The 25675-nt window shown below is 40.7% G+C and overlaps 1 protein-coding gene across 6 annotated transcripts in view; it reads right to left on the bottom strand.

The window, feature by feature from the left end:
- Positions 1-1498: 1498 nt before the first annotated feature.
- The window catches only part of Krbox4 (KRAB box domain containing 4), a 73227-nt gene continuing 49050 nt past the window's right edge, over positions 1499-25675 (bottom strand). For 2 of the 6 annotated variants that reach the window (XM_074062898.1, XM_074062903.1), the window contains exon 6: positions 17559-19677. In XM_074062898.1, the coding sequence (XP_073918999.1) occupies positions 19673-19677 (5 nt within the window). In that variant the 3' untranslated portion in view covers positions 17559-19672. Of the gene's footprint in view, positions 1528-3931; positions 6607-9942; positions 10046-17558; positions 19678-21553; positions 21599-25675 lie in introns of those variants that run through there. The other 4 variants (XR_012444275.1, XM_074062901.1, XM_074062900.1 and 1 more) reach the window with 4 other exon arrangements.

The following is a 25675-nucleotide window of genomic DNA, read 5'->3' as shown; positions in this document are numbered from 1 at the left end:
CTGTGAAATGACATTTTTGTTCAATGTTAACGTTCCACTAAAACACAACTTATCAAGTACTTTTAACATCACCTTAGGGCCTTTGCCTGAATCAGTTATTATACTGAGGCTTACAAAATAGTGATCTACTAATTATGTATTTCTTTCTATTCTTATAAGGTGGCATTCTTCTATGAATAATTGCTGTAGTGAATACTGTGGTACTCCGCACATATCCTTTGCTCAAGGCCAACAGACAATTCAGCCACTGACCTCCAAGCTATGACTGTTTTGGGGAACTTCTCCCCATTATATGGAACTGCTTCACTCAGGGAACACTACCTAACCCTCTCACCTGTCAGGGAACAGACAGCATTGATGAGTTCCCAATGTAGGTATGAATAAAAATTCCAACTCACTGTCCTCAATTTGCGACAACTGTAAGGGAAAAGTCCAGCTCCAGAACTCCCTGTAGGACTGTCTGAGGCCTCTCTCATAACTGCACTGTGAGTCAATCTGTCTCTCTGCCCAATCCTATTTTACTCACCTTCTTATAGATGGTTTTCCATAGATCTCTCCCCAATAAACTTTCTGTACACAACTCTCTTTCAAATCTGTTAACTTGAAACCCATTCTAAGACAATAAAACAAAGCACTCTCTCCTTTTTTTCCTTTTAACTTTTCTTCTTTATTGTTATCACTATGAATTCATGGACTGATGTTTATCTAATGTGTTACAATAAATTATAGCCATTAGTTTGGGGGTCCAAATGATCTCAAATGTGACAGTGAAGGCCCACTGTGATGTGTGCTATGCTCTTTAGACGGGTTCCATTGCCCTTAAGTGCTCCTTTCCTTTTTAGCATCATCATATAGCCCGTGGTCAGCATTATTCTTTTACTGCCTCCAGACCCAGAACCAGACATTTCTCTAAAAACCCCTAATTCACTTTTAGTGGAAATGTAGTAAAGGATAAAGATCTAGGCACCAAGGGTAAACTGTTTTAATCTCATTTTCTAAATGTTTTTTTGCTAGTACACAAAAATACAGTATATTTTTGTATATGTCACTTTAGAGTTAGAATCAAATTCCCCTGAGCCTCAATCTATATTAACTAGGAATATTTTTACTTGCAGATAACAGGAAGCTAATTTACAATGATCGAAGAAAACAAGATGTTTAGTTAGCTTACCTAATACGGAGTTGGATTCTAGTCAGTCAGGGATGAATGCATTGTATCAATGATCTTAATAGGGGCCCAGATTGTTGCTGTTTAATCATGTCTTAGTTTTTCCTCATGTTTCTCGCTTTGTTGTTACAAGATGACTGGCCTACTAGCAGGTACTGTATACATTCCAGACAAGAATAAGAAAGGATAAAGTGGTTAATGGAAAATTTTTATTTTCCTTTCTACGTTTTACTGTTGAAAAAAGTATATATTCTCCAAATAATTCCACTTACTCATATTGGACAGAACTGTCACAAGTCCAATTCTTGATTTTAAATAGTTTACAAAGCTGAGGGTTTTTATTTTTTAACTTCCAGTAGCTGTTAAAAAGAAAGAATTGATATTGCGAGTACTCTCTTGTAATATCTTAAAGCCAACATGCTTCCAACTAGAAAACTCTATTAGATAAAGCTTTGACAAAGCTTGATTCATGTAAAGAAGGATTTCTTTTAATAAAAGGCCTTAAGGAACTAATATTTAGTGTGTACCTTGATGGCATCTGAATAGTGAAGATATGCTATAAAAATGTGATCATCGATCACTAGAAAATAATTTTCAGCTAGTCTCCTGAAATGCACTTAATCAATGTGTAATATTAACATCACAAGGAAAAAATTCTATCAAAGCTGGATTATTTGTTTTAGACCAACTATCCTGTGGAAAACAACTAGAAAATCTGGGAAAATATAAAAACTCCTGTTTAAAGACATGAAGCTACATTAAAACATTGGGAATTTTAGAGCTAAGATCCAGAAAAAGAGGGAAACCAGGAGAAGCTCTTTCCCCTCAAGGTAATTGCCATTCTGTATATTCTGCAAGTGAGAGATGTGGCTCAGAGATTTCAGGTCATGACAATGCAGACAGTCCTTTAAAGACACCCAAAGATTTTAATAGAAATAAGTATTAACTGAAATAGATCACTTCCAGGAATGAAGCTCAGATTTAAACTAGCTCAATGTCTGATTGGATTAAGGTGAGTCATAAAATTACTATCAAGAAAAAAAAAGAGGGTTGGGGATGTAGCTCAAGTGGTAGAGTACCTGCCTAGCTAGCACAAGGATCTAAGTTCAAACCCCAGTACCACAAAAATAAAAAGAACATGTTCACAAATCTTACAGATGCTAAAAGGTCATTAGAAAATAGTATGATGTCTGGGTGTTGGTTCATGCCTATAATCCCAGCACTTGGGTGGTGGGGAAGGAGAATCATGAGTTTGAAGCCAGCCTGGCTACACAGACTCTCTCTGAAAAAAAAAAAAGTTGTGTGAAAAACTTTTACTGAAAATGTGAAACTGAAAGGCAACAGGCTAAATTCTAAGTGAAAAAAAAACTGACACATGAGCAGGACATCTGGCTAATTTAAAACATTCTGCAAAGTAAATTCAAGGTTCACATGGCCTACTTGACAAATCTAATCCGGTTAGGGAGGACCTAACACCAACATTAAGACTTTTCCAAAGAAAAGAAAAGTAAGTATTGGAAAAGGAGGGAGAGGGAGAGGAAGGGAAAAAGAAAGGAAGAAACACTTTCCATTTGTTTTATGATGTCATATTACCTTGATTCAAAAGCTGACATGAACATTACAAGAAAGGAAAATTCAATCTAATCTTTTTCATGACATTCTAAATGAAACGTTAATATGCTAGATCCATAAATATGTTTAAAAAAAATAATAGATCACCACTCAACTGGGCTTATTTGGGAAATTCAAGTTTGGTTTAGTATTTGCAAGTCATTGACTCTTAATGTTACACTGATAGAATAAAGGGAAAAATTACATCTCAAAAGACATAGAAAGACACTTAATAAATGCATAATTCATTCCTATTTAAAGCCTTTTTTGTGAACCAGAGATAGAGGTAAACTCTGTTTTAAGTTTTTGTTTTTTTTAACAAAGTCTTGCTTTGTAGCTCAGACTGGCCTCAAACTCATGATCCTCCTGCCTTGGCGTCTTGAGTGCTGGGATTATAGGCATGTACCACATACCTGGCCTGAAAAATTTTCTTAAACTGATAACTCTATCAATAGAAATCCTCTAGCAAGGACCTCTTCTTCCAACTATGACAGATTATCTTCTAGAAAATGAATTCTCTAGCTGACAAGAACTACAAAAAACTAGATAAAATACCACAAGAGCACAACTGTTCACAGGCATCAGACATAAACTAAGTAAAACTACATTAGAGAGGGCTAGATGATTAAGTGAAGGGAAAGCTATTTACATGAGCTGCCTTTTTCTCTTGAGGCATTAGTTAACCCTTAAGCTGTGTAGAGCCAAGGGGAAGAACAGGAAATAGTGATTCAGAACTTTAAGAAGGTTCATAAGGTGGGGCACAAAATTGCTTTTTACTGCTTGATTCTATAGCAGACAGTACTTGAAGGTCAAAATTTAATAAAAAATGAATGACAGCAAAGTGAGCTCCAAATTGTGGACAGAGTTCAACACAAGAACACAAAAATAGAGTTCTTCACAAAATGAGATTTCATAAAGCCAAGCATGAAGCAGCAGCTGAGAGGCTAAAACATATATTTTGGAAATCTCATAGTGATAGACTTTTTTTTTTTGCAGTGACTAGGAAAGGAAGCAGTCTTTCCACATGCTAGGCTAGGCACGTACTCTACCACTGAGCTACATTCCCCAGCCAAAATTTTGAGTTCAGAGTCTTCTAGGCTTTCAGAAAAGAAAAAAAAAAAAACCTGAACGGCTTTTTCCTAGGAGCAAGAGAAAACCAGATAGATATAGATTGTTAGGAAAACGCCGCACACCGCACACAAAGGAGGCTCACTAGAGGTATCTCAGGTCCAAAAGTTTAATAAGCAGGCTGGCTGGCCGAGAGAAAATGGTGCAGCAGCTTCTCTCAGTGGGTCTGGCCTTAAGTAGCATTTGGGAGAAAGCAAGGGCAAAGGACAGACAAAGAGAGGTGGTGGGAGATAAGGGACAGTGGGCTTTGTTCTGCAAGGGATGAGACCAGCTGCGAGAGCAAGGTGTAGGGACAGGCAAAGGGAGGTGGCGGGAGATAAGGGACAGCGGGCTGTGTTCTGCAAGGGAAGAAACCAGCTGCAGCTTAGGCTGCAGAAGGGGCAGTTCTTATCACTCCCCCATTTTTTGTTTCTTAAAGAGAGAGGGAGAGGAAAAGTGTTGGGTATTGGGGCGCAATTTGATCCTTTGGCTGCTTCCAGCTGGCGGGGGCGGCACTTGTTCTCAGGTGGGGTCCTTAGGGTTTGGTGTCTTTGTAGGGGTTAGCGTGGGGGTCCCCTTGGTGGCCCTAAAGAGATTGCTATCCTTGGAGGAGGAGTTGATTGAATCTTTGGTGGGTGGCTGCAGATATGCAATCTAGTAAAAAATTTTGTAAAGTTTTTATAATGCAAGAGAGAAAACTCAGGAGGGTAAAGACAACAATAAGGGGTGCTAGGAAGTTGGATTTCTTCGCTTAAGCAAGACAGGGTATTAATATTCTGTTCTACTAGGCCTGACTCATTAATATAGTAACAACATTCCTCTTGGAGGAAAAGGCAAGTGCCTCCTTTCTCAGCGGTTAAGGGATCTAGGGCCCTGCGATTTTGTAAGGCAACCTGAGCTAATGAGGTGAGTTGTCGCTGAAGGGAGGCTAGAGAAACTGAGGTTTATTCAAGAGTGACCTGTAGGCGCTCCTCAAAATCTTTTGCAGAGATGACACTATGGCCCAGGTCACCACCTGCAAGCCCAGTGGCAGCGATAGAGGAGGCCAGGCTAATCTCGACCATAATGGGTAGGAAGACGGCTCGTGGTTGTCGGGGCAAATATAACCAGAAGAATTCAGCCTTTCCATAGAGAATAAGTTGGGAAACTATTATTATTGAAAGGCAGGGGACTGGAGTAGAGGCATTTATACAGGTGTGTAAGGAGCCATTGCACCAGAGGTGTAGTCCAGAGGGTGGGAAGGTTTGAGTAGTTATAGAGACATTAGAGTGACAGAATTTGAGGAAACCAGCCCCAGAAGAGGAGTGGACAGAGGTGTAATAGCAGGTGTAGGAGGGAAGTGAGTATTGGTCTGGGTCAGGCTCCCACAGAGGTATAGAAGTCAAAGGGGGGCAGCACTTAGAACTTTGGGACATAAAGGTGGGGGTAGGGATAGGGAGGTTGACAGGTACTGCCACCAGCAGGGGGCGCTGGAAGGAAGCAGACAAGAAACAGTGAGTAGTGTTTATGGAACTGGCGGAGTTAAAAAACTGTATAGGTTTCTATAATTTGGATCCAGGATGATAGGGTTGTGTTGTGTAGGACCTTTGGGAAGTTGGTCCTGGAATGTCTGCTCACCTTTTAAGATGTTTGAGGAGAGTTCTGTCTGTGATTGGGGAGCCAAAACCCATTCTCTAGATGTAAAGAGGGTTCCTGAGGGTCATAAACTAGCACCTGAGTAGTACATGGAGACTTCGACCCCGTCTTGCCAATGTTGGGGCCAAGGATCAGGGATAAAGAGGAAGAAACCTAAGTCATTATAATGGGCACCTACCGTGCTACCTGTTGGATGCTGTTCTGAGATTCAGTGTTTTTTGCAGCTCCATTATGGGCAGCCCCCATATTCCTCCGACCATTTAGCACCCTTTTTACAATATGGTTGGGTTTGATCAAAGAGGAAGCAGATATAAGGGAGGTTGATGTCTATCCCACAGGATGTGGCACAATGGACTTAGGTGCAAATGGGATGGTGAGAGCCCAATTACACCCTGTAGGGGGGCAGTCCCCAGAGCCCACGTGATGTGTGATGTCAGCTGAGTCTGGTTTATAGTTTTCCCAGACCTTGAACCTCCAGAGATACAAAGGAGATAGGAAACTGACCGGGAGGGTAATAAAGATCCATATTATAAGAATAAGGAAAGTACAAGAAATAGGCCACAGAGGGCGAGATACTTGAGGCAGAGTGCCATGCAGTTGAGCCACCTCCATTCAGGTGGAAAAGTTGTCCATAGGCCTATGCTTAAAACAAGGGGAATGAGGACAATAATCACCCATAGGAAGGGATGGAGTGAAGGCATAAGCAGTATGGCTTATAACAGGGAAAAGAGAATGTCAGAGAACAAGTAGATCTCCTCAGGAGTAAAGTCTGAGAGTGTACCCTGGAGATGGAGATCAGATATCCAATCTATAAAGCAAGGGTAAAAGAGGTGTAGAAAGGAGGGAGGTTGATCGTGTTGGGAGGTGGGAAGTCTAGGACCTCAGAGTAGAGGGTATATAGGAAAGAGTAAAAGCGTGGGCAGGCCCTGACAGGAATGAATGGGAGGGGGGAAGTATAAAGAGTGAATAGGCGAGATGCCAGGTCCCCAGGCATAGGGCTCCTGCTTATGTCCTGGGAGTCTCCGTGGGTGTGTCTCCGTCTTCTAGGATCTTGGGGAGGCAGGAGATCTTTATTTTTCTTGGTCCTGTAAGAAGAGATTGGTAGGTCATTTGTGGGGCTGCCAGTTTTAGATTTTGAACATGTACCCAGGAGGAGAATCCTGCTAGCTTTGCAGCCATAGGTGTGGTAAGGATGACCTTAAATGGACCTTTCCATTTTTGTGTTAGATAGCCGGGGGTGGCTGTGTCTTTTAGATAGACAAGATCTCCTACCTGGAGAACTGGAGGCACTTTAGTAGCATCAGAGGGCTGTGGTAGTTGGTCACAAGTATAAGACCAAAGGAGAGAGTGAAGAAAGGTAAGGAGAGGATTCAGGAGAGAGGGGGTGATGTTGGGGGGCTTTGGCTGGACCGTGATAGGGAGAAGCAGATGGCCATAGAGGAGCTCGAAGGGGCTGAGTGTAAGTGGTCTCCTTGGGAGAGCCCAGAGGCGGAGAAGGGCTAAGGGCAAGAGCTTTGTCCAGTCTAGATGGAGTTCGAGAGAGTTTGGCAAGAGCATTTTTGAGTGTGTGACTGGCACGTTCAACCTTGCCTGAGGATTGGGGATGATAGGGGATGTGAAATCTCCAGTGGATGTTTAAGGTTTGTGCCAGTTTTTGGGAAATAGAGGAAACAAACTCAGGCCCATTGTCTGACTGGATGGAGGCTGGGAGGCCAAACCATGGGATGATATCTGTGACCAGAATTGTTGCTACTGTGGAGGCCCTTTTATTAGTTGTAGGGAAGGCTTCCACCCATCCTGTGAAGGTATCGACCAGTACCAGGAGGTATTTGATTTTCTTTACTGGGGGCATGTGGGTATAATCCACCTGCCAGTCCATGGCAGGGAGGCATCCCCTGGCTTGATGCATGGGAAAGGGAGGGGGCCTAACATTGGAGTTAGAATTTGTACGCTGACAGATGGAGCAGGACTGGGTGATCTGTTTAAGGTATTGTAAGTCTTCTGTTGATAGGGAAAGGGATTGGTGGAGAAAGGTGCAGAGAGCATGAAGGTTAGGATGAAAAAGTTTATGTAAATAGGAGAGAAGAGCTTTAACCTCAGAAGAGGGGAGAGAAAGCTTAGTGAGAGGAGGAAGGGAGGCCAGGGTAAGGGGCTACATGGTCTGGGGTGCAGGTTGGAGGGATGCTTGTTTTACCTCTGTATCTGCTTCGTTGTTTCCTTTGGTAACAATACAGGAATCAGTCTGATGAGCTTTACAGTGGGTGATGCCTATTTGGGAAGGGAGGCACGAGGCTTCTAGGACCTGGGTTATTAAGGCAGCATTAATGATGGGGGTTCCTTTTGTGGTTAGGAGTCCCCTTTCCTTCCAGATTGCAGAGTGGGACAACAAAGTGTGAAAGGTATATTTAGAGTCAGTGTAAATATTAATAGTTTTGTTTTCTGCCATGGTTAGAGCTCTGGCCAGGGCAGTTAGTTCGGCCTTTTGGGAAGTCGTACCTAAAGGGAGGGGATGTGCCTCAATGACAGTGGAATTAGAGACAATAGCATATCCTGCCCTTCATTGTCCATTGTGAATAAAGGAGCTGCTATTAATAAACCAAGTGTAGTCAGCCTGAGAAAGGGTGCCCTCCTGAATGTGGTCTGGGTAGGGGAGGAGCTCCTCAAGGATCTCGGGGCAAGAGTGAACTTGGGGTGTTGAAGAGAGAGGAAGAAGAGTGGCTGGATTAAGTGGGGGACATGAAAGTTAGTATGGGGTCCTCAACCAAGGCCACCTGGAGTGACAGGATACAAGAGGGGGGCATGGAGTGAAGTTCCTTATATGTAAGGAGCTCTGAGAGGCTATGAGAGGAGTAAACAGTAAGGGGGGACCCAAAGATGAGCTTTTTACTTTCTTAAATTAGGAGAGAAGCAGCTGCTAGAGCCCTGAGGCATGGGGCCCACCCCCTGGTTGTGGGGTCTGTTTTGGGAGGTATGCTACTGGAGAGAAGGAGGGCCCTATGTTGTGTCCTAAAACTCCTAGGGCAAACCCTTGCCTCTCAGAGATGTAAAGGAAAAAAGGACGAGTGAAGCCGGGGTTTGTGCCAGGGCTTGCAAGAGGGACTTGAAATAGCCTGACACAAGTCGAAAGGGGTCCAGGGGCTCTTGGATGGGACCCTTGGATGCCTCATATAGAGGCTTGGCCATTAGACTGAAGTTAGGTACCCAGGCTCTGAGATAGCCAGCCAGGCCGAGGAAGGAGAGAATTTCAGCCTTGGTGGTGGGGGCAGGGAGAGAGGCTAATAAGGCCTTATGGTCTATGGTGATAGCCTTATGAGTAGGGGAGATAGATAGGCCCAGGTAAGTTACCTGGGTGAGAGACAGTTGAACCTTGTTAGGGGACACCCGGTATCCCTTTTTTCCCAGAAAATTAAGTAAGAGGGCAGTGTGTTGTTAGCTATCCTCAAATGAGGGGGCTGCAGAGCAGGAGATCATCTACGTACTGGTGGAGTTTACTTGGGGAGAGATGAAGGGTAAGGAGATCCCTAGCCAGAACTTGGCCAAAGAGGTGGGGACTGTCCCGGAACCCCTGAGGCAGAACAGTCCAGGTCAATTGTTGGGAAGTATGAGAATCTGGATCAGTCCAGGTGAAGGCAAAGAGGTTTGGGGACTGTGGGTGGACTGGGATAGTGAAGCAAGCATCCTTTAGGTCCAGGAGTGTGAAATGGGTGGTGGTACCGGGGATGAGAGACAGGAGAGTGTAGGGGTTGTGTACCACCGGGTGTATAGGAGTCACTGCCGCATTGATTAAGTGGAGGTCCCGCACCAGCCAGTAAGACCCATTGGGCTTTTTTACAGGCAGAAAAGGAGTGTTATAGGGGAAGTGGGTTGGGCAAAGCAGGCCCTTAGTGAGAAGCTCTGAGATGATAGGCTTTAATCCCTGTAAATGGATTAGAGAAATGTGATATTGAGGTTGGTTTGGGAAAGTAGAAGGATCTTTGAGAGTAATGACAGCTGGCTCATGATGTGAGGCAATGGAGGGGTTTTTGAGATCCCATACAATGGGGTCCACCAATGTTGCCGGTAAGGGCAAGGAGTTGGGAGAAGCTTGTGGAAGCAAGGCATCTATGACGGCGAGGAGGGACCATGAGGATGGAGACGAGGGGTTGATGGGTCGCAGCTTTTGTGGGGATGGATGTAAGGTGAGGGTGGCCTGAAACTTTGTTAAAATGTCTCTACCTAAGAGTGGAGTGGGACAATTAGGTAGCACTAGGAAGGAATGGGTAAAGAGGGTATCTCCCAGTATGTAAGTTAAGGGAAAGATCATTAAGGGCTGAGTAGGAGTTCCCTCCACCCTGACTATGGAGGTTGAAGAAGGCTTTGGTAGGTCCCCAGAATGCCGGCAAGGCAGAAAAAGTGGTGCTGTGTCTAGGAGGAGAGAGACAGGCCTACCGTCAATGATGGCTGTTACCCTGGGCTCCTGTGAAGTTATGGTTGTTGGGCCTGGGAGTCCTGGGCTCCGTCAGTCTTCTGCCATGGTTGCTAGTCCTAGAAAATCAGTTAGGGAGGAGGAACATTGAGGGGGTATAGACCCCCTGCCTTGAGAAGTGGAGGGGCAGTCCCTGGCCCAGTGGCCCTCCTGTTTACACTTAGGATATGGTCCTGGTGGGTGGCGTATCTGAGGACAGGCCCGGGCCCAGTGTCCCTCAAGGCCACACTGAAAACATGGGCTGAGAGGCATTCAGGATTTTCCCTGGCCTTGTGAGTTGGGAGCCGGGGGGTTTTGCTGGAGAGCTTGGGCCAACATCTGGAATTTGGTCTTATCTCTCCTCTCCTTATCAGCCCTTTGCTGTTCTTCTCGGTAATTATAAACTTAAAAGCCAAATTTAGAATTTCAGTCTGTGGAGTCTGAGGGCCATTTTCCAGCCTTTTAAGGTTTTTTCTTATATCTGGGGCTGACTGGGAGATAAAATGTGTCATAAGAATAATTGTCCCATCCTGAATTTCAGGGTCAACTTTTGTGTGGCGTCGTAACGCCTCTGTAAGTCAGGACAAAAAACTGGCTGGATTTTCTTTTTCCTCTAGTTGAACTTCTCTGAGTTTGTCAAAATTAACAACCTTTGGGCAGCCCTCTTTAACCCTGCTACTAGGCAGGTGACCATCTGGTCTCTGGAAGTTATGTCATTAGTTTGATGGTCCCAATGGGGTTCTGTCTCTGGAATTGCCAACGTTCCCACAGGGTGGGCAGGGGTGGTGTGGTGAATCTCATCTGCATGTGTCTTAGCCGCATCCCAGACCCTTTGTCTGTCCTCCAGGAGGAGGGGTGAGGAGAGGATGGTATAAATGTCATGCCAGGTGAGGCTATAAGATTGAGCTAAATAGTGAAATTCTTTAATATAAGAGTCAGGGTTAATGGTGAAGGAACTGAGGCATTTTTCAATTTGAGACAGGTCTGTGAGAGAAAAGGGAACATGAACTCACAAGATACCCTTGGCACCAGCCACCTCCCAGAGGGGGTAGAGGGAAACCGGCTGGCTGGGGGGGCCATGAGAGCGAGTGTGTGGGGGACTCAGGGTATCCTGCAGCTTCGGATTGGTGGGAGGGTAAGTGGAAGGGGGAGCAGAAGGAAGAGTGCAGGAAGGGGTGGAAGGAGAGGCGGGGAAGTGACGAAAGGAGCGGCAGGAGGGGAGGCAGAAGGAGCAATGGGGGAAGCACTGGGGGCTGGCTGCTGAACAATGGAGGCTCGTATCTGATAAGGTGGAGGCTCATTAGCAGGATCAAAAGAAGGGAAAGCGTCAGAGTCAGGGAGGGTAGCTGGGGTTTTTGTAGCCAGAAGGACCTGGGCAGGGGAGCAAGAGGTGCAGAGAGAAGGCTTAGAGCGGAGATAAGAGAAGGCCTTGACATAGGGAATCTCCTTCCACTTTCCAGTGCGTTCACAGAAGTGAACAAAGAGAGGTGGTGGGAGATAAGGGACAGTGGGCTTTGATCTGCAAGGGATGAGACCAGCTGCAGCTTAGGCTGCAGAAGGGGCAGTTCTTATCATAGATCAGCCCTCACAAACATAGAACAGAGCTGTGAGTCATATTAATTCTTAATGAGATCAAAGTTATCTGCTTATACTGTATCCAGATGCCAGAAGAAAATTAAGTTATTTCTGGAGGAGGATAACATTTTCCAGAGTCCTAAACTTCAGAAAACTTTTCATAATTTCAAAATGATTTCTATTAAAATTAAATGGAAATTCTAGAAATGAAGAAATATAACTTAAACACTGAATAGATGTTAGATGCAGCATAAAGAAGCTTAGTGAACTGGAAGGGAGTTAATACAGAATGTCTAAGCTAAAGTATTATGAAAAGGAGAGGATGAAAAATAATGGAAAGAGTGTAAGAAACATGGTGGAAAAGTCCAATATATGTTTAATTGGAAGACTCACTTATGTGAAGCTATACCGAAATTGACAAAATAAATCAAGTAATTGATCCAAGAGGTTCTACTAATCTCAAGCACAACAAACACAAAGGAAATCAAAATAAGGCACATTGTTGTCAAATTGCTGAAAACAATTTGCTGAAAAAAAGGAAAATGTAATTGCATAGAGAGAAAAAAAGCACATTGTCTTCAAAGAAGGAACAATAAGAATGGCAGCTAACTTTCCAATGAATACAGTGAAAACCAGAACACAATGAAACAATATCTTTAAAGTGCTAAAGTAAAATAACCTACAGTTCTATTTCTAGAAAAATATTCTTTTAAATGAAGATGAAATGAAACTGATTTCAGAAAATAATAAAACAGATACAATTAACTTTCAGCAAACCTACACTAAGATAAATACAAAAGAGATTTTGAGTCAGTAAATAATGATCCCTAAAAAATAATGAGTGCAAAAATAAATGAAGAATACTGAAGAAGATATATATATGAGAAAAATCTATGTGAATAATAACTGTATTAAGCAATTATAATTGTGTGTTGAAAGGCTTAATATATATGTAGAATTAGAATTCAGGGCAATCAACAATAGTACAAAAAGTAATAGGGAGCAGGTGCAGTGGCTTATAACTGTAATCCCAGTACTCAGGAGAAAGAGAGCCAAAGGATCACTGTTTGCCACCAACCTGAGCAAAAAGTTTGCAAGATCCCATCTTAGCCCATAGCTGAGTATGGCGGCATACTCTTATCATGCCAGCTACACAGGAAGCACAAATAAAAAGATCGTGGTCTAGGCCTGCCTGGGCAGAAATGAGAGACTGTATCCCCCACCCCCCCAAAAAACCCACTAAATCAAAAAGGGCTGGCGGAGTGACTCAAGTGGTAGAGCACCTGCCTAGCAAGCGGTTGGCCCTGAGTTCATCCTCAGTACCAGAAGAAGTAGAAAGAAGAGGAGGAGGTTAAAATATTTTACATTTGTCACATTATTAAGGAAGTAGTAAAAATCTATAGAAAACTAATAAGTTAAAGGTGCCTGGTATGATCTCTAGCATAACCACTAAAAGAATAATTAAAGAATATGAAACTAGTAAGACAGAAAGGAAATGTAATAATAAAACTTAACTGATTAATCTAAAAGAAATCAAGAAAGGAGAAAAAGTAATAACAAGTTGGAGAGAAAATAATAAATAATAAGGTGGTATATTAATATACATATATCAGAAATTACATTAAATTCTAATTTTTAGGCAAAACATTAAAAAGACTATATGTAGTTTCCAAGAAATATATCATTAGTATAAGAACACAGAGATGGAAAGTAAAATGATGCGATATGATATGGAATTCAAATATTAATAAAAAGAAAGTTGTTATAGCTTCATTAATATAGTCAGTTGAATGGTCCTTAAGCACCAGAACATGTGAATTCGAACTTATTTGGGAAAGGGTCTTTGCAGATGTAATGAAATTAAGAGTTCTGAGATGAGATTATCTTGGATCACTCAGGTGGGTCCTAAATCCAATGACAAATATCCTTACAAGAAACATAGTCGGAGAAGACAGAGAAAAGAAGAATCCATGTGGAGACAGAAGCAGAGATTACAGTTGTGCACCCATGAACTAAGGTGTGCTTGGAGCCACCAAGAGCAGGAAGAGGAGGAAGGGATCCTCCCATAGAATCTTTGGGAAGATTGCAACCCTGCCGACACCTTGATTTTGGACTTCTGCCTTCTAGAACTAGAAGAACACATTTCTATCTTTTAAGCCACCAAGTATGTAGCAGTTTGGTATAGAAGATCTAAGAAACAAATACAGATTTTGGTACTGAGAAGTCAGGTGCTAGTGTAATAAATGCCTAAAAATGTGAAATTGGTTGTGGAATTGTGTAATGAATAGAGGCTGGGAGAATTTTGAGAAGTATGATAGAAAAATCCCAGAATGCCCTGAAGTGACCATTAGTAGAAATATGGACATTAGGGGTGATTCTTGTACAGGCTCCGGAGGACATGAGGAGAATTAATAGAGAAACTTCCATCATCTTGCTAGCCGCTAAGCAAGGCAGGCACCTTTAGGGGCAAGCTCCTATATTAATACACCTTCAAAGTTGCCTTTCCTTTTTTTTTCTGGCTAAAAAAGAAAGCCAAGCATGCCAAGAGGCATTTCTATCTTCCATCTTTATGAGGAAAGCTAAGTATGCCCAAAAGTGTTTGGGTCTGTCATTTTAACCTTTTGAGTGTATGCTTCATGACCTTGAGCTAAGCATGCCCCAAAATGTCTCCACAATCTTTGCTTCTGAAGCTATGACCTTAACCTGAGCATGCTCAGGAATGTGCCTGCCCCTAAACTGCTTTCTTATATAAATATGTTATAGGCTTTCTGAATAAATCCCCATACTTCCTTTGTTGAGGAGGGTGTTGCTTTGTAAATAACTTCCATGCTTTCTTTACTTCCTGTGGGTAATAAGTCTTTCTCCACTATTTTACTTCTTAGCTATGCTTATTTTTGGCATTGCACTCACCAAGATGCAAATCCATTGTGTTCAGTTACAAGTTGGTAACCCAGAAATGTTCCTCTTGCAAGTTGTCAGGCTTTTGCTACTTCACTCCTGACAGGAGAGGCAATGAAGAAAGGCAGACTGTCTTGGCTTGACCCCTTGCACTGCTGGAAACAGGTCTCAACACAGTAAAGGGAACATCTTCTTGGGGTGTGAATCATTACAATTGTGTTTCTGGTGAACTTGGTGGATGCTCTAAACTTTTTGTTCAGAAGTTTCCCCAAATTCATGGATGGTGCTGGACCCTTGAGTTGGTTAACAGAGCCTTGATAACAGAATGAAGAACTGGGTGGACTAGCAAAGCATGCAAGCATCATCCAAAGATCTGAGATTGCATCTTGGCCCTGAGTTCTGGGACATGGAGTCCAATATATTACTGGAATTCCTAGCCAGAGCAATAAGACAGGAGAAAGACATGAAAGAAGTTCAAATAGTGAAGGAAGGAGTCAAATTATCCCTATCTGCAGATGATATGATCCTATACTTAAAAGACCCAAAAAACCCCACCAAAAAACTCCTTGATCTGATAAACACTTTTGGCAAAGTAGCAGGACACAAAATTAACATATAAAAACGAGTAGCTTTTCTCTATACCAACAATGGACATACTGAGAAAGAAATCAGGGAAGCAAACACATTCACAATAGCCTCAAAAAATAAAACAGGTAGGAATAAACTAAAGAGGTGAAATACCTCTACAACTACAGCTATAAAACCTTAAAGAAAGAAATTGAAAAAGACACCAAAAGATGGAAAGATCTCCCATGCTCATGGATAAACAGAATCAATATTATAAAAGTGGCTATACTACTGAAAGCAATATACAAACTCAATGAAATCCCCATCAAAATCCAATGTCATTCTTCACAGAAATAGAAAAATCAATGCTAAAATTCATATAGAAGCACAAAAGATCATGAGTAGCAAAGCAATCCTGAGCAAAAGGAACAATGCTGGAGGTATCACAATACTGGACTTCAAATTATACTACAGAGCCATAGTAAGAAAAACAGCATGATTCTGGCACAAAAATAGACATGTAGACCAATGTGATAGAATAGAAGAGCCAAAAATAAACGCACACAGCTGCAGCCATTTGAGCTTTAGCAAAAGAACCAAAACACAGACATTGGAGAAAAGATAGCCTCTTCAACTAATGTTGCTGGGAAAACTAGTTATCTACATGCAAAAATAAAAATTTTTAAAAAGAAAGAAATTAGATCCCTATTTCTCATCCTGTACAAAAACCAATTCAAAATGGATTAAAGATCTTAATGCAATACTCTGATAAACATAAGGAAAACTCTTGAAGATATGACCATAGACAATCATTTTCCAAACAGGACTTCAGTCACCCAGGAAACAAGCCAAAATGGGATTGCATGAAACTAAAAAGCTTCTGCACGTTAAAGGAAACAATTACCAGAATGAAGGGACAATCCACAGAATGGTAGAAAATCCAGATTATACAAAGAGCTCAAAAAGTTAAGAAGTAATCCAATTAATGAATGAGCAAGTGAATCTTAAACAAAAATGTCTTTTTTTTCTATTTACAAAACAGGATGGCAGAACAGGCCCTGCCTGGGGAGTTGGTAACGGTGGGAGGGGGAGGAGGTAGGGAAAGGGTGTAGGAGGGTGAATATGGTACAAATACTGTGCACACATGTATGTGAATGGCAAATGACACCTGCTGAGAGTACTCCAGGAATGGGAGGGAGATAAAGGAAAATGGTGGAGGGGGTGAATTCAAGTGTGAATGAGCAAATGAATTAAACAGATGTACAAATGGTTATTAAACACATGAAGAAATGTTCAAAGTCCTTAGCCATAATGAAAATGCAAATCAAAAGGACACTGAGATTCCATATCATCCCAGTCAGAATGGATATCAAGAAAACAAATAACAACAAATGCTGGCAACAACACTGTTGGTGGGAATGTAAACTAGTGCACCCTCTATGGAAATCAGTATGGAGGTTCATCAAAATTCTAAAAATAGACCTACTTTATGATCCTGCTATATCACTCTTAGGCATATATCTGAAACAGTGTAAATATATACAAGAGAGATACCTTCCCACCAATGTTTACCACATCACTATTCACAATAGCCAAGTGGTCAAATGAGCCTAGGTGCCCACAGACAGATGAATGGATAAAGAAAATGTGGTATATATACACAAATAAGTATTACTCTGCCATAAAGAAGAAAGAAATCATGTCATTTGCAGGGAAATGGGCAGAACTGGGTGGGCAGAATAAGGCAAGCTTAAAAAGCCAAATATCACATCTTTTACTAACATGCAGAATTTGGTTCTAAAATAATAATAATAATGGAACATGAGTGTAAAGGGGGGATGGTCAGGTAGGAATCAGTGAGAAGGGAGGAAGGGAAAAAGGTGAAGAGGCTCAAAGTATAATATATATTATATATATATATGAAGACAGAATGAAGAGGTTCAAAGTATAATATATATGTGACGATTGCATAATGAAACTCACCACATAGTGTTTGAAAAAGGTGGGAAAGAAGGGAAGGAGGTTAAGAAATATAATGAAAGAGGTGGATTTGTTCAAAGTACACTGCACACATCTATGAAAGTTTCACAATGGAATTCCCTTGTACTATTAATGAGTCCTAAAAAGAAAAAAAAAAGTTTAAAAAAAGAAAAACCATAATTCTCATCCACCATTGTGAGTCAAGGCATATCACTGGACTCCCAGAAACTAACTCCCAGTATTCCCACTCAACCATAGTAAAATAACAAATTGTTTCAATTCAGTTCCACCCTCAGCAGGAATATTCCCTGTTCTTTCTCTCTCCCCTCCTCTCTCTCTCTCTCTCTCTCTCTCTCTCTCTCTCTCTCTCTCTCAACCCAATTCTCCATACCACAAAAGTAGTAGACATATTTTCTCCTTCCTCTTTGGTCAATGCCTACCAGAGTCATCATGCTACAGAAAGTTCTGTGTTGGCCACCATACTTCCTCTGTTTTGTTCAAGTGTATGAATGTAACCAAATAATCCAATCTCCTGGAGATTTCTTCAACACTTCATGGTAGCAGTCTTAGGAAAGATGTATTATCTCCATGAATTGTCACAGTTTTACCTGTACCTGATTTTATCCAAAAGACCTGTGCTTGGTACATTGCATGATGATCAAATCTGAGAGTTTGGGTAGCATCAGCTGCCATAATGGTAACCACATCTGTGGAGCTTCTCTTGTCCATTTATTTTCATAAATCTCAAAAACAGAGCAGCTGAGAGATATAACAATGGTCATCCTTGTCTCAGTCTGGTTTTTTCATAGTGAAATAGCCAAATTGTGGCATTTGAGTGTGTATTTGTGGCCCACAAACTTTGTGACTACCCAGTGACAAGTTACCTAGGACCAAATGAACTGTTCACTCAGAGTGCTTCTATGACCTAGAGATATTCTGATCTTAAATCATTGAGTCATAGGTTCACATGGCCTATTTATTAAAGGACACTGTGGCCCACAGAAAATGAGGCCATTCAATCATGACCCCTAAGGGTAATTTTGTCCTTAAACCCAGAGAGGATGTTTCCCACCAACAGTTAAAGTTTTCTGACCCATTCACACCATATTAGGCACTATTGTCAAGCAAAGGGCCCAATTACTTGCAAGTGTCACTAAGGAAGGCTGAGTCAGAAAAAGGCACAAGTCTCCCATTCTCTTACCCTACAGAGAGACATGCTTGGACTGGGTATAATTGTATGCATCCAGAGAGGGCTGCCACCTCCTGCTGCTCTTCCTTTTCATTTGCACATTATGAAAGTGTCGTTAGTAAGTAGAGTAAAAATATTTGAGCTTGGACACCAGTTGTTCAGGGGAGTGCTGAAAATGACAGCTGTCCAGCAACCTTATGAGAAGGTGAGATCATGAGCAGTCCTTCAGCCTATTTGAGGGATTGAGGAACCACTTGTTATCACCTGGCCCATTGTCAGATAATCTAGAGAGACCCTCTTATTATTCAGCAAATAATCTTTTTGTCCCTCTACACAATCTTTGGAAAGGTTCTATGGTTAGACACATTTAAAAAATGTATTCTCCAGATCCTCTGAGATATCTATATAGTGAAGTTAGCATTATGGAAGTTGTAGGAGTCCTGCCATAAAATTTCCTACACAGTGTTTCCCAGGTTTTTGCAATTATAAAATTCCTTTGCCACATCATATTTATTAATAAGCCACAGAACCAACATTTCATGAAATACATTTTGTGAAATGCTACCTTGGTTAGGCATTGAAATATGGTTTGGATCTGTTGTATCCCCCAAGGCCCATGTGTTAAAGGCTTAGTCCTCAGCTTGGCACTATTAATAGGCGGTGGAAACTTTTGGTGCAACCTAAGGGGAGATCTTCTGGTCATTGTGAGTGAGCTCTTGAATAGAGCTTATCTTTTGCTCCCTGGCCATAAGGTGAATGGTTTTGCCCTGACACATGCTTACGCCATGATGTGCTGCCACAGGCTCAAGCAAAGGGCCAACCAACCACGGACTGAAACCTCCAAATCTGTGAGCCATAAAATGGTGTTGTCAGGTATTTGTTACAGTAATAGCGAACTAGTCTAGAAGATAGTGTTGAAAAACATCCCAAGACCCTGTCTGACATCACACAAGAACCCCACTTGGAAAATATAGTTCATTGTAGTTTGCTCATATTTACTGAGTGTTCATTGGGTGAGTGGAGCACTTAGAAGGATAAATAGGTTCTTCCTATTGATGGAACACTCTTAAAGGTGCCATAACAAAGTAAATCCTGGAATCCTCCAAGTACACAGGAAGATGATTTATGTCTGAATATTTCCATGACTGAAGCCTCAACTTTTGAGGCCAGTAGCATTTAGGAACAATGTAGGAAGTTCTCTCAACTCATCTGAAGCTTCCATCACCTATGAATGTTTTGGGTTGCTACACTGTGACAGCAGAAGATATACTGTCTAAGTTGTGGGTCTGTGAGTTCAAGTACATGCTCACTTACAAGGACAAATATGTACAAATGTGTACAACGATAGTGGGGAGTACAAATTAGTACTCTATTGACATCCCAAAAATATAGGGCTCAGAAAAGAAGATGATTCCATGATACAAACTGTTTTTGCTTGTCTCAGCAGCTTATGTATCAGTTTTTAGAATGACACAAAAGATTTCTTGAGGTCTTCACTTCATTCTGGAAGGAGGAGAAGAGAGACAAATTGTTCAACGTTAGCAGAATTCTCAAAGATGCACCAGGTATTGCCTGTTAGCATTCCATGACATTCCAACTCCCATCTTCTTCTTTGTATTTCAGGAACTGGAAACCTTGACACAATATTTCTGCTCCCTTGTCAATGTGTTCTGTCTGCACAACAACCGTAAGAGAAAAAGAAGTAGAAGGCACACTTTTCCTCTAGTAGAGGATCACTCCTCCATCAGTAGATGTGAGTGTTTTCAGCATCTTACTGAACTTCTTTCTAAACCAATCATCTTGAGATCACAGGGCACTCATGCTATCACCATGCAGTTTTCTGGCCTGTGGATAGCAGAAACACCTTCCTGACTTTCTCTACTACGGTGATCTTTAAAGTTAGCCATGATTCCTGATCTATACTCCTCCATGTTTTTTCTCATGTTCAGGAATGAAGATGACCAGATTGCCTTAGAAGCCATCGTGAGGATAGCAGAGATGGCAATTGTCTGAGTCTGTATGAAGGAGCACCTCCTGTCAATATGGAGTACCCATAGTTGATTCCTATGTGAGCAAAGTAGGGATTGTGTCCAAGCCATTATATTTTGGGTCTAATTATTCCAAAAGTTTGGCCTACCTAAGGTAGTATAAAGGTTGTAGTATCCATCTAGTTACTGGTAGTCCCTAGAGTTTATGGACAGGCAACTGAACATCTTGGAGGTCTCCATAGCTTCATTTCTCCCAGAATGGCATCTGCCTAGGTATGCAGACCTATGATACGGTCTGTTTTGACCTTCCTCATAGGCTTGGTACAACTGAGTCATCCTGGAAAGCTAAATCCTGTGTTCTACACAGCATGATGGAAGAGGGAAAGAAGGGCTGGAGTGGAGATCACTCTTGTTTCTCCTGCAAAGTCATGAATAATAAGATATCAAGTAATGCCAGTCTTTACTACTGTTTCCTCCCAGAAGCCACTGCACAACAGAGAGAAAGATGCAGGAGGGAGGAATACTGGGTGAAAAGTCAAGTGAAATAGGTCCTAGGTTCAGCCTGCTAACAACTCCCTGAATTGTTAAGGGGTCTCAGTTGTGAGATTTAGAGAGCATACCACTCTGTTCAAATAGCAATTTCTTTAGCCCTCCCTTGCTCCACTTTCCTTTCTCTCCCCCATTTGTTTTATTTTTACTTCTCTTTTCTCTTTTTCTTTTCTTTTCTTCTTTCTTCCTTTTCTCTCTTCTCCTTTCCTTCCTCCTCTCCTCCTCCCTTTGCCCACTGTCCCTACCTCCTTCACTCGCCACACACTGAATAGTCTATTGTACCAACTTTATACATTATCCCCATCCTTCCTATCCCTCTGAAATCCCTAACAAAAGCACTCCCCCATGACTAAACTATGCCTTTATACACATTATGGCTTTATTACCCTATAGTCCCCATACCTCATACCTTTTCTCCCCCTCACCCCTACCTTCCTTCTGGTGCCATCTTTTTAAGTAGCTATCTCTATCCAAGTAACTGTTGTCTCCCCAATACCTGCTAGTGGTAAATAATATCCCTAAGGAGTTTTTATATATTATGTTAATAACTGAATTGGCATTGAATTTGTGAATTTGTTATTTGCTAAGTTATACCTCCAGGTCAGGAAACAGAAATATTACAACAACCTAGCTAAAAACTAATCTAATCAGAGCATAGAAATTAAGTCAAGGAAAAGATAACATGTGATTAAAACCTCCAAATAAATAATCAACAACACACAAGCAAAGCACAAAATAGAAACATGGGGAGAAAAAGAAGCCAGGGGCATCCACAAAAGACTAGCAATAACATAAAAGAGGATATGGTAGAAAGTGAAGGGGATGAATCCCCAGTTACTGACCTCAGAAAAATGATGATAAGAATGTTCAGCAAGCTTAAAGAGGACCTTAAAGAGAACATTCAAAAACAAATCAATGAATATCAAGAGAACATAAAAAAAAAACTTGAGAACACACAAAAACAACTAAATGAACTCAGAGAGGATTTCAACAAGCTCCAAAATGAAACTAAGGAGATTATTTTTAAAAAAGAGATGTATGAAATAAAGGCAGCACCAGATAAGAAAGAGGATTATAAAAGATATGGAAACCTTCAGAAAAAAAAAAGAATCAAGCAGATATCCTGGAAATAAAAGGTCCCTTAAATTAAATAAAAAATATAGTTGAAAGCCACTCCAGTAGACTGGAACAAGTAGATGACAGAGTTTCAAGGCTCAAAGACAAAATAGATATTAAACAAAAAACAGAAGAATTCTTAAACAAAAGACTCAAGAGCTCCAAAAAGAATATGCAAAACCTCTGCAAATCCATCAAAAGACCAATCCTGAAAGGAATCCTACACACAGAAGTGAAAACAAACATAGCCATGAAAGGACAGGAATTATTAAACCTCAAGAGAACAGCAGACAAGTAATAGGAGAGTAACTTAGAATTAGTTGCACACAAACCCCTACAGAACAACTAAATGACAGGAATCACCACATACCTCTCAATATTAACACTGAATGTTAATGGCCTCAACTCCCCCATCAAAAGACACCAATTGACAAACTGGATTAAGAAGAAAGACCTGACAATCTGTTGTTTACAAGAAACCCACCTTACAGTCAGAAAAAAACATTGCCTTAGGATGAAAGGGTAGAAAAAGATTTACAAAGCTAATGGCCCCCAATAAAACAGGAAGGAGTAGCAATACTTGTATCAGATAAAGTATGCTTCAAACCTAAATTAGACAAGACAAAGAAGGTCCACATCATATTAATAAAAGGAGAAATATATCAGGAACTAACAATTACTGACTTATATGCACCTAACTTCATTAAACATATGCTAATGGACATAAAAGCACAGATAAACTACACACTGGTGGTGGGAGATTTCAATACTCCTCTGTTACCAAGAGATAGGTCATTCAGAAAAAACATCAACAAAGAAACTCTAGAATTAAATGATACCATAGATCTAATGCACCTGAAAGACATCTATACATTATTCCATCCTGCAACAGCACAATACACATTCTTCTCAGCAGCCCATGGAACGTTCTCCAAAATAGACCATATTTTATATCACAGAGCAAGTCTTAACAAATATAAGGACATTTAAAAAACTCTCTGTATACTGTCTGACCACAACACAATAAAACTGTAATTTAACAACAAAAGAAATAGCAGAAAATACTCTCAAACAACTGGAGGCTGAACAACACATTGCTCCACGATCAGTGGGTCATCAAAGAAATAAGAGAGGAAACAAAAAAGTTCCTGGAATTCAATGAGAATGAAAGCACAACCTATCAGAACCTATGGGGCACAGCAAAGGCAGTCCTAGGGGGAACATTTATAGCCATGAATGAATATATTAAAAACACAGAAGGATCTCAAACACCCTAATGCTGCATCTCAAACTTCTAGAAAAACAAAAACAAGCTAAACTCAAAACTAGCAGAAGGAGAAAAATAATAAAAGATGAGCCAAAATCACCGAAATAGAGACCAAAAAAAAAAAATACAAAGAATCAATGAAACAAAAAGCTGGTTCTTTGAAAAGATAAATAAGATCAACAAACCCCTGGCAAATCTGACTAAAACAGGGAGGGAAAAGACCCAAATTAATAAAAATTAGAAAGGAAAAAGGGGCAATAACAACAAACACCAAGAAAATTCAGGGAATCATCAGAGACTGCTTTGTAAACCTGTATTCAAATAAACTGGAGAATTTAGAAGAAATGGATAAATTTCTAGATACATATGAACATCCAAAGTTGAACAAAGAGGATATTAATCACCTAAACAGATCTATAACATGGAAGGAAATTGAAGCAGCAATAAAGAGTCTCCCAAAAAGAAAAGTCCAGGACCTGATGGATTCTCCACTGAATTCTACCAGTCCTTTAAAGAAGAACTAATACCAACACTCTTTAAACTTTTCCACAAAATAGGAAGGGAAGGAACATTGCCAAACTCATTCTATGAAGCCAGCATTACACTCATCCAAAAATCAGAGAAGGACATGACAAAAACAAGAGAGAGAGAGAATTATAGGCCAATCTCTTTAATGAACATAGATGCAAAATTCCTCAATAAAATACTGGCAAACTGAATTCAACAGCATATCAAGAAGATCATACACCATGATCAAGTAGGTTTCATCCCAGGAATTCAGGGATGGTTCAACATATGCTAATCATTAAATGTAATATAGCATATTAACAGAAGCAAAGAAAGGAGCCACATGATCATCTCAATAGATGCTGAAAAATCCTCCAATAAAATTGAACATCCCTTCACAATGAAAGCTCCGATGAAACTAGGACTAGAAGGAATGTACCTCAACATAATAATGACTATATATGACAAGCCTATATCCAACATCATACTAAATGGAGAAAAACTGAAACCCTTTCCTTAAATTCAGGAATGAGACATGAGTGTCTACCCTCTCTACTTTTATTCAACCTAGTCTTGGGATTCCTAGACAGAACAATGACAGGAAGAAGAAATAAAAGAAATAAAAACAGAAAAGGAAGAAGTCAAACTATCCTTATTTACAGATGACATGATCTTATTACCTAAAAGACCCAAAAAACTTCACCAACAAACTCCTAGACATCATAAATACCTTCAGCAAAGTAGCAGGATACAAAATCAATTTACAAAAATGAGTAGCCTTTCTATACACTAACAATGAACAGATTGCGAAAAAATATAGGAAAGTAATTCCATTTACAATAGCCTCAAAAAAAATCAAATACTAGCAATAAACTTAACAAAGGATGTGAAAGACCTCTACAAGGAAAACTACAAATAACTGCAGAAAGAAACTGAAGAAGACTACAGAAGATGGAAAGATCCCCCATGTTCATGGATTGGTAGAATCAACATAGTGAAAATGGCTATATTACCAAAAGCAATCTACATGTTCAATTCAATTTCCATCAAAATTCCAACGACATTCATCACAGAGATTGAAAAAAATCAAACCTAAAGTTCATTTGGAAGCACAAAAGACTGCAAATAGCCAAGGCAATACTGAGCAATACTGGAGGTATCACAGTACCCAACTTCAAACTACACTGCAGAGCCATAGCAATAAAAACAGCATGGTACTGGCACAAAAACATGAAGACCAGTGGAACAGAATAGAGGACCCAGATATGAATCCACACAGCTCTGCCCACCTGATTTTTGACAAAGTTGCCAGTAACATACAAAGGAGAAAGACAGCCTCTTCAACAAATGGGAAAACTGGATATCTGCATGAAGAAAACTGAAACTAGATCCATGTCTGTCACCATGTACAAATATCAACTCAAAGTGATCAAGGACCTTAATATAAGACCTGAAACTTTTAAGCTTGTGCAGGAAAGAGAAGGGAATACACTGGAATTAATAGATGTAGCCAATGACTTCCTAAATTGAACTCAAATGGATCAGCAACTAAGAGAAAAGATTGTCAAATGGGACTACATGAAATTAAAAGGCTTCTGCACAACAAAAGAAATGGTCTCTAAGTTAAAGAGGCTGCCCACAGAATGGGAGAAAACCTTTGCCTGCTATACATCTGAAAAGGGATTAATAACCAGAATATACAGGGAGCTCAGAAAACTAAACTCCCCCCAAATCAATGACCCAGTGAAGAAATGGGCAAATGAACTGAACAGAGCTTTTTCATAGGAAAAAGTCCAAATGGCTAAAAAACACATGAAGAAATGTTCACCATCCCCAGCCATAAAGGAAATGCAAATCAAAACCATGTTAAGATTACACCTCACTCCTGTTAGAATGGCTACCATCAAAAACACAAACAACAACAAATGTTGGTGAAGATGTGGGGAAAAAGGAACCCTCATACCCTGTTGGTGGGAATGTAAATTAGTACAACCACTATGGAAAACAGTATGGAGGCTGCTCAGAAATCTAAAACTAAAACTGCCATATGATCCAGCAATTTCACTCCTAGGGA

The sequence above is a fragment of the Castor canadensis genome, chromosome X (assembly GCF_047511655.1).
Source record: "Castor canadensis chromosome X, mCasCan1.hap1v2, whole genome shotgun sequence".
NCBI lineage: Eukaryota > Metazoa > Chordata > Mammalia > Rodentia > Castoridae > Castor > Castor canadensis.
This window is presented reverse-complemented; position numbering and strand designations above follow the sequence as displayed.